At 43.0% G+C, this 12,364-nt stretch overlaps 1 protein-coding gene across 5 annotated transcripts in view; it reads left to right on the top strand.

The window, feature by feature from the left end:
- Positions 1–12,364, top strand: part of PCNX2 (pecanex 2) — a 287,082-nt gene that overhangs the window by 45,325 nt on the left and 229,393 nt on the right. For all 5 annotated transcript variants that reach the window (XM_060107858.1, XM_060107868.1, XM_060107877.1 and 2 more), the window contains 3 exons: positions 510–657; positions 783–928; positions 3,267–3,360. In XM_060107858.1, coding sequence (XP_059963841.1) covers positions 510–657; positions 783–928; positions 3,267–3,360 — 388 coding nt within the window. The remainder of the gene's footprint in view (positions 1–509; positions 658–782; positions 929–3,266; positions 3,361–12,364) is intronic.

The following is a 12,364-nucleotide window of genomic DNA, read 5'->3' as shown; positions in this document are numbered from 1 at the left end:
AGCTTGAAAATTTAGATTTTGAGAATGAGTGAGAAGGAAAGACTGATAAGGTTTTAAAATGCAAAATGAGACTTTACTCCAAAATTGCCAGGGTATTTATGCAATTTTTTTCATCGATGCTGTTCATGTATGAGTTATGAACCTTTCAGGACTAAGTTAGCCAAAAGGGTGATTTTCAACTGGGTAAGCCAGTGGTCACTGGAGTATTATAAGGGAGTCCTTGAATCCATATGTAAAGTGATGGTATTTGTAGATGTCTAAATAACATGTCTCTGACACATACACACTTCTGTTTTTCAAAACTATTTAGGTACTTTCATAATTAGTAAAATGAAAATTTATCTAAATAAAATGTATTTAATTTATTTAGAATGTATTTATTCTGAATTCATAGGAGCTATTTAGATTTTCTATCTATTCTTGCTTCAGTTTTGGTAACTTGTTCCCAAGTATTTTCACCTTAATTTCTTATTTAATATTATGTTAACACATAAAGCAATGTTTTTCAGATAACTGTTCCCAGGAGAAAAAGGAGGAAATCCTAGAAAGTGAGAAACCCAGTGGACCCAATGCCAAGCAAGGAAAACCAGATGTGCAAAGTCAAGAGCACACCAGCACCAGCCCCGGGCTCACTGAGCCTGCCAAGATCCCGACCCTGTAAGGATAACTTACGTATATAGCTTCATGTTGGTGCAGTCTTATTTACTGGCTGCTTCTTTTAATGCTTTCTTAAGGGTAAGGAGGCGTTCCACACTGTTTTTGAAATTTTTATATATGTTAAGTTTCCAGGGCAATAGACAAAGGCAGATAATCTACAGGGTAACTTCCCAACAAGATAGTTCTGTGTTGCAAGTCATCAGTGGACCTGAAACATCTGTGCAAGATGAGATGTCTGTGGATGCGATGCATGTCTTTATTGATGAACATGGTAAGTCTTTAGAGCTCTTTACTCATGACGTAGAAGGGGGAAGGCTGGCAGCTTTCTCAAGGTCCCATGTGGTCTCTTAGCCTGAGGACAGGTTTCCCCTCTATCTGAAAGTAGAGTGGTCCTACGAGATCTTTCCTAAACTGAAATGGTGTAAAGCAAAGAGGCAGTTACCTAAGGATGCAAAAAATACATCAATAGAAGACACAGATGGTCCTAATTCAAAGCTATGGCAGCTTGATGCTGAGATACTGGGTATAGTTCCTGGGAAGGGAGCTTGGTGATGCTATTCTTATTGCTTGGGGTGTGCGCTGGCTGTATAACTCACTGCAAAACAAGCGCTGAATGCTCTTTTCACTTTTAGCCTTTTAGAGGCAGAAAAAGTTTTCGGATTTCTTTCCGTTAGCAAAAACATGTACTAAGGTAGGTCTTTCGTAAAAAATGAGGTGGCGTAAAGCGAACTTACAAAAAGTGGGGGATACCTGTACTAGACTGGAGCAGGAAGGCTTAGTTCTGCTTGCTCACACATAATGTTCTTAGAACAGAGTGTGCGCCCTCCTGCCTCAGGGCCTTTGCACATACCGTGTCCCTGTGCCCACATTGCGTCATTTATCCTTCGGATCTCAATTCTAAAGAAAGTCCTTCAGGAAAACCTTTCCTGGATTTCCCAGGTTTAATCAGGTTCCTCTGCTCTTTTGCTTTCCTAACACCCTATCCTTTTCCTTCTTTAAGACTGTTACAGCTTCTAATTGTTTATTGACTTATAATAATTTGATTAGTGACATTTTCTCCCTCACAGTTGTAAACTTTGGGAAGGTAATACCCAGCACATAAGAAATATTCATTTGGATATATGTTGAAAATCTGACCTCGATATATTTTTAATACCTTGTTATAAAAAAGATTTTAAAAAGTAATAGAAAGGAAGGATGGAAGGAAGAAGGAAAGAGAAAGAAGGAAAGGAAGGAAGAACCATTAAATGGCAAATTCAAGGCTCCTTAGATAAGGGATATAGGTCTTAGTTTTTGTAGGTCGGGTCTTGGGTTAAGTCCCTTATAGATCAATGTAAACTTATTATTCTACTCTCACAAGGATCCTGGTTTGGATAATAAATGATATATTACCCTCTCTATATAGATCAGTGGTTTATATTTTGAAGTGCTTCTGCATCTGCAGAAATACAAAGAGACTTTTACATTATGAAGAACAACAGTAGCACTTCTATCAAAGCCTCCAGAGGGGCCGTGGTTGTCATTGTGAATGTTTCTTTTTGGGGTACAACCTTGAAGTTGAGGTCCAGCACTGCAGACTACATTGCAGCTGCTCATAACAGACAGGTTAATTAGTCTTCCCTGTCACCTGAAGAAAGTACGCCTAAAACCTCTTCTGGGGAGAGACCGTTTACATTTACAAAGTGAACTGCTTTTCACACCTCAGTACCCTGAACCACTTTAGCAGGCTAGTTTAACTCCGCAAATTAATTCCATCTCTTGCTTTTCCTCATTACCAGGCTGACATACCAGTCAGCAGCTGTGCCAATGCTCATCTGCAAATTCAAAGGTTGGGATGGCCCCTTGTGGTCCACCGATCAAAACCACACACTTAATAAGTCTCTTTTGCACATGATACAAAAAAAAAAAAAAAACCCAGTTACAGCATACACAGATCATCCTGACACATGAAGAGATTATACAAAAGAAATGCATTGAAAAGAATATACAGAAGGGGATTAGAAATGGTACAAATTAATCAATGAAAAGCAATTATGTAATAAGTAACTGAGTCATGTGATATCACTTATATGTGGAATCTTAAAAAATGGCACAAATGAACAGAAACAAACTCACAGACAAAGAAAACAAATTTATGGTTACCAAAGTGGAAAAGCGGGGAGGGATAAATTGGGAGTTTGGGATTAACAGATACACACTATTATACATAAAATAAATAGACAACAAGGACCTACTGTATAGCACAGGGAACTATCTTCAATATCTTATAATAAGCTATAATGGAAAAGAATCTGAAAAAGAATGTATATATATGTATAACTGATTCACTTTGCTGTACACCTGAAACTAACACAACACTGTGAATCAACTATACTTCAATGAAAAATAGGTAACTGAGTCAAACTTGTCTAAGCATATTATCAGAGAGGCACGTCACAATTTTCTTAGCTAAGTTACACATTCTATGGAGAAATACAAAGAATGGACCTAGACTACCAACAATTATCATTAAAATAGTCCAAAATTAGTTCCCTTTAACTTGGAAAAAGTATACGTGGAAATGATCATATACAAATAACTGTGTAACGTTCTTTGCCGAAATTTTGCAGGGGAAATTAAATCCTGTTACTTAAAGTCTGGAAATCAGAGAGAAGGCCCTTTCCAGCATCAGCCATCAAACTGTGACGGCTTCTCTCATGCTGGGTAAGTGGGGCTTGTTTTCAGGTTGGGGAAGGTGTCGCGTTGCTGCCCCCCTTACATGCAACTGACTCTGAGTGTAAATGAAGTGAAGATCCTGGTGTAGAATGAATGTGATAATCCATCTGTAGGCGGCAAAGCATGTGGATTTCATGTGAAAGAAAAAGAAAATCAGATATTGTAGAATAATTGAAAATAAACAGAACCACTTTCATAGGAGCCACTTCCAAAAATGAATATAACACATAGGCATAAATAGAGGGGAGCCCTGTGCAAACAATTATGGGAAAGGTGGTGATGCAGCTCAAGGACGCGTTATTAAATTTGTCTCAAGGAACAGATTAGAGATGTGGTTAGTTCTCATCTGCGCTGACAGGCTCTTTTGTAGATAGATTATCTAAACATCCCTTCTCTTCTCCTTTAGCATGTATTGAGTAACTTTCTTGATCACATTAATTAAGTTGATATTGAATTCGCTTGCTTATCCAGAACGTACGTGGATTAATGGTGGTGTTGGGCAAGCTGCAAATCTTATCATTGGTGGACCGAATTCATCCTTCGTCCTGGACTTCAAGATTCTTTGAGGATAACCCACAGGGCCGTGCCTCAGTGGCTTGCTCTGAGTAAGGGAGGAGACTTTCCATGTACATTTATCTAGAGGTGTACGCCTATTTGAGGATGTATGGAAGCCTTCTGTGATGTCACGGGGATGCCTTAGGCTTCACGCCTGGAGAGGGTCAAGGGAGTTACAGGAACCCTACTTCCAGATTCTGGGGTGCAGTGTTCCTTCCTAAGGTCAAAGTTTCCTTACCAGGTATGCCTGTTCCAGTGTGCCTAGAACAAAGTCTGTTCTTGCCCCTGCAATCTGGCCTCCAGGTGGGATTCTGGCATGTGGCAGCCTTTTAGGGTGTCCTCTGGTCACCCCTGCTGCTTCTCACCTTCTCAGGAATGCTGGTGTCAGCCGTCATGGTACATCTGATGGGTGCGCTAGGTGATAGCTCTCCTGGCCTCACCACCCCACCTGGGCGCCGACCCTGAAGCAGCCTGCTCGGGTCCAGAGTCAGTCCTTGGAGGGAGACAGGCACCGCCTCCATCACCCACATGCCTTCCACTCTTCCTCTGTCTCCCTCAGGTAGTCAAGTTCCAATCAAAACAGACACAACAAAATTCTTCTTCTCCAGCCAGAAAGCATGCAAAGCACTCATGCCAACGGAGACCCAAGAGGAGAGAGCAGTCTGCCACCCCCATCTTAGTTCCAGCCTCTGAGACATTTTGTTACAGTGGTTTGATGAGTTCAGTCATCTAAGGTGGCAGCTTTCTTCAGACAAAATAATTACATGAGAGCACAGCTTGAAAAGCTGTCCTGTTATTCTGCAGTCCTCAGTTGAAAGCTGTAGTGTTTTTAAACTAAATTTGGAACAAAAACATGCCTCCTATTTTATCCCCCAATAAATTTACATGGTTTTTTAATGTTTATTTTCCCAGATAAATGGACTACACTTTTCCCCTAGGAAAATACTTGAACTGCTTTTGCCGGTAATGCCAGTTAGAATAAGACCAGAGCCTTAAAAAACTAAAAATACACAGTGTGCAGATAAGAATGAAAGAGAGTGCCTATAGGGTTTTCAATAAGTCCCGCTTCCTTAGACCATGCCTCACCAAGAGACACCATTAACTCACTTTCTCCCCTTAATTTCTCTCTCTTTATTAGTTTTCCTCCAACTCTTGCTTTCTTTTGTTTCCTCTGCATTTCTTTCCCATGTTAGAGCTCTTTTTTGTTTAACTTGCCCTCCTTTTCGAGACCTGCCTGGGCTTAGCTTTGCCACGGTGCATTTACTCTGGTGAAGGAGCTTTTGCCCAGGGTAGGTTTGGGCACTGCTGGACAATACCGAATGTGTTTGTGCTGAGCTTTCCTGTCAAGCCCTGTGGCTTAGAGGAGTCCCAGAATGTCAGTACTTTCCTAGATCTGCCTCTTCATGCACATAGAACAGTTAGACCCTTTCTGTTACACATGAGAGAAATCCAAGTCCAACAGGCTTCACCAAAATGGGAATTTGGAGGCCAGGTAATGGAGACATCTTGGGTAGATGTCTTCAAGGGTGTGGTTTCTCTTTCTCCGTCACCCTCCCATTGTTCTGTTTTGACATCACTCTCAAACATTTCACCCTGACAGTCAAAAGATGTCTGCAGCAGCCCCACTTAAGTCTTCTCTCACTCATGTCCACTGGGGATAAGATGCTTCTTTCCCATAAACCCCAATATAAGTCTCACTCTGTATCTCCTTCGTTCTGACTGGGCCACCTGGAACCCTGAGCCCAATTACCAAGGCAAGTACTTGGCTGGGGTCTGTGTTCATACACAGAGCTGGACAGGTTCCCGCTGAGAATGTATGGGAGCAGCTCTTCAGTGAGAAATTTGGAGTTGGGTGGATGGATGCTGGGCAACAAAAATCGGCAGATGACATCTGAGGACTCTCCTTCTGGTTAAATGGCAATTGAATTAATGACTGTGCTTCTTTAAAGAGAATAATGATCAAATTTTATAAAAGCAGATTTCTTTTATAAATGTCCCTGCCTATCTCTTACATTTCTTGTATGTGAACGTTCCGATGGACAAGGTCTTGGTCCACCAACACCACATGCTAAGTTCTAAGTGCTTGACTCCCTGCTCTTTCCCCAAGGTAGTTTGACAGGGCATTGGTGTTAAGAGTTCTAGGAAAGAATGGCCCATAGCCATGCACATCTCTTTCTTGTGCCTAAAGATAAAAAAATCATATACATGTCTGCTATTATATGTGTAGACTATTACTTGAGAATATACATGTCCTCTGTACTATTACTCTTTGAAATAAGTTAGTCCTTTAGAGGGGACTTTGTTCTGGAGTACTGTGGCCTTTCAGTGGCTCATTTGGTCATAGGAGATGTATGGTGCTTCCTGTTTGCTGCTCGAGCACAAAACTCTAGTCACTTCACTTAGCAAAATTATAGCGTTGAAGCTGTTCCCAGGGCAGTTCTGGAAAAGCACTTACGGGGACGCCATCTGTTTAATTCATGCTCAGAAAAAATGGCTCAGTCCTCTGTAGAGTCAGATGATCTTCTGGATTTCAACTGCTGTCTGACAGGCTTATGGTAGATATTCCAACAGCCTCACACTCCTCCTCAGACTCAGAGATGTTGAAAGCCATGCCACCCATGCACAGGAGGCTAATTTCTTTGGATTTGTAGTAAGCCTTGGCTTCCATGGGAGCACGTGTTGTAGTGACGGTTTGGGTATTTTCGAATTGGTTGTATGAAAGAAAACTTGTGCTAAAATAGGATGACAGCAAGCAAGCTGGTTGAATTTTTTTTTTTTTCTTTTTTTCGGTATGCGGGCCTCTCACTGTTGTGGCCTCTCCCGTTGCGGAGCACAGGCTCCGGATGCACAGGCCCAGCGGCCTTGGTTCACGGGCCTCGCCGCTCTGTGGCATGTGGGATCTTCCCGGACCAGGGCACGAACCCATGTCCCCGGCATCGACAGGTGGACTCTCAACCATTGCGCCACCAGGGAAGAAGCCCAGCTGGTTGAATTTGAATATGTTAATCCCTTCATTAACATACCCGTGTGCGTGTGTCATCCGTTACTTTTTTTTTTTTGAATTTTTTATTTTATTTTATTTTTGGCTGCGTTGGGTCTTTGTTGCTGCGCGCAGGCTTTCTCTAGTTGTGGCGAGTGGGGGCTGCTCTTTGTTGCGGTGCACGGGCTTCTTATTGCAGTGGCTTTTCTTGTTGTGGAGCACGGGCTCTAGGCACGTGGGCTTCAGTAGTTGTGGCTCGTGGGCTCAGTAGTTGTGGCTTGCGGGCTCTTGAGTGCAGGCTCAGTAGTTGTGGCGCATGGGCTTAGTTGCTCCACGGCATGTGGGATCTTCCCGGACCAGGGCTCGAACCTGTGTCCCCTGCATTGGCAGGCGGATTCTTAACCACTGAGCCACCAGGGAAGCCCCATTTGTTTCTTTAATGCTAGAGGTAAAGACACATCAGAGCATCACACAGCTGATCAAGTGCAGTGACAGCAGGTCAGGAATTTGTAACGTGGAAGTGGCAGGGCACTCAACACCTTACACCTGTGTTCCAGTGCGCCTTTCTGCGGGAAGCAACGTCCTGGCAGTTATGGTGGCAGCAGCCATCGCTTATTAAAGATGTAGTTTGCACTAAGCACTGTGCTAACTATTAAATTATCCCATTTCATCCGCCTGACAAAACGGAGGTAGGTGATATTCACTCCATTTGACAGAAAAGGAAACTAAGACTGATGAAGAAACAAGCCCAACCTCAGTAGCTAAGTACGTGGCCAGGGGACACTTAAATCCCACCCCCTGCACTACCCCCCCCAGTAGGAGCTGCAGCCTCAGTTCCCTGGTGCCCAGTCAGGTGAAGTGGGCCCAGGGTTGAATGCCAGGGGTGTTGGGTGCTGAGTCCTTTGGAGGGTATTTGTCCTGCCCTTAGAGGGCTGCTGCTTCTTATCTTCAGGGTGCTTATGCCAGCTTGGGAGGCCTGGGTGAGCAGATTTTCCAGTTCTTTCCACAAGGAGCTAGAAATGCCCATGTATCTGTAAAAATCTTATTTTGTTTAATGTTGTCGATTTTAATATTTTTTGAAATGCCACAGGCCACAGATGGCATGTTTGTGGTTGGCCGCGGCCTGTGGGCTCCCTAAGCCCCGGGCCCTCACCTGGTACTCTGAGACTTGGGTGGAGCAGCCCCCTTGCTAACACATGTGATCTCGGGGTGCCCTTATGCGGCCCCCCGCTCCTCCAGGCCCCCTTCGCAGCCCCTGCCTCATCTCTCCTCCCCCTGAGGCCTGTGGAACCAACCTTCAGCCCTTCCTCTTCCTGCTATCTGCCCTTCTTTGCCTAGAACGCCCTTCTCCACTCGCTTCTACCTTCTGGAATTCTCTTCCTTCAAAGCACAAATTACCATCTGCCTCTTTTATCCATCTTTCCCTGGTCCCTACCCTGGCAATAAATCCATCCCTCCATGCTGTCGTCAGAGGAGTGCTTACTGCATTCTCCCAGATGCAGGAGACTCCCAGCTCTTCTTCCAGACTGTTCTTGTCTAAAGAAAAGTGACCATGGCTAGGGTGCCTTGATAGCCCTCACTTAGCCCTCTGTAGGTAGATGTTCAGTAAATAGTGAATTGAATCTAGTTAACCATTGGAAATGACAAAGACAGTCCAATCAGAGTTCTGGACAGCAAACATGAGCCAGGCATTTAGGGACAACAGGTGAGAGGCATGCAGGAGGGGCAGAGGTGGTCTGTGAAGGCACTCACGCTTTGTTCTATTTGCATCAGGAGTAATTAGACCTCTTTACAGAGAGAAACAACCCAGTGAAGGTGGGATTATCAAAAGAACATCCACAGATAACTCTCTCACCTTGCGGTTGTTGGAGGGGAAGGGCCAGAAGCAATAGCAGTTTGCCTGGTCTACATATTTGAATACAGAATGTTATCTTCTCCTTTTTTTTTTTTTTTTTTTTTTGCGGTACGCGGGCCTCTCACTGCCGTGGCCTGGCCCGTTGCGGAGCACAGGCTCCGGACGTGCAGGCCCAGTGGGCATGGCTCACGGCCGTGGCATGTGGGATCTTCCCGGACCGGGGCCCAAACCCTTGTCCCCTGCATCTGCAGGCGGACTCTCAACCACTGCGCCACCAGGGAAGCCCTATCTTCTCCTTTTAAAAGTGGAAAGAAACCCCCTGCAAAATGACTTTTTTAACCCCTCACCATAGAAATCAAGGTTGAGTCTCCAATTAGATTCTCCAGTCTTGTGTTCCATTCAATGAGGAGGAAACGATTCTCTCTGTCCATATGGGAGGCAACTGTGATGGAAAAGCTGACATTGGGGTCCACACTTCCCTGATATCAGAGGGGTCGTGTCCTGTGGCATGAACTTGAGCTTTCGCCTTGGACTGGCCCAGGTTCCCATTCCTGCACGAAGAGTAACTTTTGGTTTGACGTTGAGCAGGTTTGCTTAACCATCTTAGGCACTGGTTTTCTAAAGCCTAGATGGAAATAATACTAGTAACAAGTTCAGTGGGCGGCTTTGAAAGCAAAATACAATAGTATACTTGGTGCTTAGCACAGTACCTCTCATAGGGGGCACTGAGAAAATGTTAGCTGTTGTTAAACTGTCTCAAAACAGAAACAGTAGGACAGTGGCTGAAGTTCACTATGACTTCATACAGCAAAAGAGCAAAATGCTAAGGGAAGCCTTTCCTCTAGCGCTTTTATGAGTCACTTTATGAGATTTTAAGGTGGTTCAGTACTTTGTATTCTCCTGTCAGCCTGTTGTGTTAAAACATTTTGGCCTCTGTGGCAGTTTTACAGAAGGTAGTTTACTATTTTATTTCTGGCTTTTAAAATGCCATTACATTTAGAGTTCTCCTCCTGTAGTAAACATAAACTTTGATTTTGAACTTGGAAGGATTCCTAGTTGGGGCAGTTTCTAAGCCCTTCAGCCATGGAAGATATTAGAAAAGCAGCCTTTTCCCTCTGAGGTGACTTCAGTGGCTAGGATTGCCTCTAACTAGCCATTAAACCACTGATTCTTCCTATTGGCAAGAACACCATTCCTCTTCGCCATTGTTAAGCCTAGTTGCCATGTGACAGTTTTATATCCCTAACTCCCAAGTGTGAATAGGGAATGGTTTGCAATGTAACTTCCATGTCTCTTTGGGGATTCCTGGAGGAAACCAGGAGAGGAAACGAATTTCCCTCCTTGGACTCTGTCATTGTGGGAACCAATACATTTCTCATTGACTGCTGAAGAAATATAAGCAGTATTTTCCGGTTGTACAGTAACTGTCCAGAAAGCAGGTACCTTTGGTAACACTATCTCATCTAGTTCTGCTTTCCCCAGAAACTAGAATAAGGGAATTATGGCTTGAATTGCAGAATGTAGAATTGCTGCTTAAAAAAATTTCAGAGGATAAATTCATTACCCAGGACACAGGACTAATTCAGCAGCTCAGAGCCGAATATGAGCTCATCTACCTAGAAAACCAAAGTTGAAGTAGGCTGTCTGCCTAGGAAGTTGAAGGTGAAGCTGCCTAAAAGTTGAAGTGTGTTTTGTGTCTGAAGGGTTCACTGCAGAGTGGACTTTTGTTATTTCCTCTGGAGGTCTTGCAATGAAAGCTTGATAGTTTCTGTTCTTTGTTCAGCAAAGATTTACATGTCTTTCGTCTATAAATTCTACCAAGTAACATAGAAGAGCTTTCTCTTGTAAAAGATATATAACCATGCTTTAGTATTAGAAAACCTTTTCTAGTGTCATAAGCAATCTCATGAAAATGCATATAAACATTTTTTTTAAATGCATACAAAAATGCATATTGTCTGCTCTCCAGTGAAATCCTATGGAAAGACATAGTATTTATATTCATCTTGAGTATCTATTACTTATAAAATAGGTTTGGTAGGCTACTGAGTGGAAAGACTCATTCTGGAGCAAGTTTAGTTTACAGGGTTTTTATTGGGGATTTTTGTACCTCAATTGTTTCTATTTAAAAAGTAGAGTAGATTACATGGGTAATCATCTATTTATTTGTCCGGATTCACTTATTTTGGGCTTCTATTTGTTTATGAATCGTTATAGTACATATTGAAACAGATATTGTTATGGTTATAAATTAGGCTTATTTTTGAAAGCTACTCTAACCTCTAAACCCATTAGGTACTATATTCCAAAGGTGGACTGAGGTGTACTTAATCTTTATGGCCTTCTCAGAGTTCTGACATTTTTGTTGACATTATTATTAGTAGCCTCTCTGACCCTGGTCTCAGTAAAGCCTCTGTTACTTACTGGGATCAACTCTCAGGAAAGCCCTTTAAAGCCACCATGCTTAAGTGTGTACCTGGATCTCAAAGAAGGTAAGCAGGCAGAAAATTGTAAAAAATAATCACCTCTTTTAGACCTTCTTCATAACGTTAGTCAGAAGAAATAGTGATCCTTGGTGTGCATTAGCTCAGCCAGAATGTGGGGCATGGATGTTAGTCAATTAGGTGTGCAAAATATAAAATGTTGTGAATTCTCCCAACATCAGATATGCCCAGTTCTGTGTACCATTCAAGCATGAGTTGAAAATGTTAACTCCAATGATAAATATTTGAGAATATGTATATAGCTGCCTCACTCTGTTGATTTGCATGATAGAGTTATGCGTTACTGAGTTAATTAAAAAACTTCCGGGGGTTCTGGGTGCCTTTGGTCACCCACATAGAGGTGGAAGTATCTGGAAAAAAGCAGGTGACCATGCAGGGATTTGCCTCTGCAGAGTTCCTGCTGTCCATATTCCTGTGTCCTCTCTCTTGTTTTCCGGTTGTTACTATCAGATCCTTTCACTGTAGTCCTGCTTTGTTTTCTTAGACACACTAGAGAGATTAAACTTTCATCCAGGCACAGAGTCATAAGGATGGAGAGTTTATAAGGTTGACTCTAGAAAAACTATTCTCCGAGGCACGTTCTGTGAATCCCTGGGAAGAGGCCCTGCCACACGGTGGGATTCTGTCCCTCTGGTCACAGCCCCGGCTGCCACATGATGGCAGTCAGATCCTGTGCTGGAGGCCCTCACAAGCTCCCAGGCTGGTGTTCCCTTTTTCTCAAATGCACAGATGAATCTTGCCCTATAAAAGAAGAATTGTTTGCAGACTTTAAAACAAGAATCCCTGTTCAAATTCTAAATAACAGGTTATAGTTTCCAAAACAGTGCTGCTTTATTTAAATATCCCACATATTGAACACATGGCTGGACTTTCATCTCTAGGCTTGCTCCTCTGGGTGGCTTGTTTCCATGGCCCCCGAGTAAGCCTGGAAAACAAGGAAGGACAGGCAGAAAAAGAGAGGCCCTCTTCCTCGGGAGGGTGGATTGTAAGTTTTGAGATCTGGGGAAGATGAGGAATTTCAAGGATTTCTTTCCACATCAATGGGAAAATGCAGCAGCACATGTATTTCAGTTTTTTGTTGCTTACAGAAGCTTAAAT

The sequence above is a fragment of the Mesoplodon densirostris genome, chromosome 1 (assembly GCF_025265405.1).
Source record: "Mesoplodon densirostris isolate mMesDen1 chromosome 1, mMesDen1 primary haplotype, whole genome shotgun sequence".
Classification (NCBI taxonomy): domain Eukaryota; kingdom Metazoa; phylum Chordata; class Mammalia; order Artiodactyla; family Ziphiidae; genus Mesoplodon; species Mesoplodon densirostris.
The sequence above is the reverse complement of the archived record's forward strand: the minus strand, read 5'-3'. Positions and strand labels throughout refer to the sequence as shown.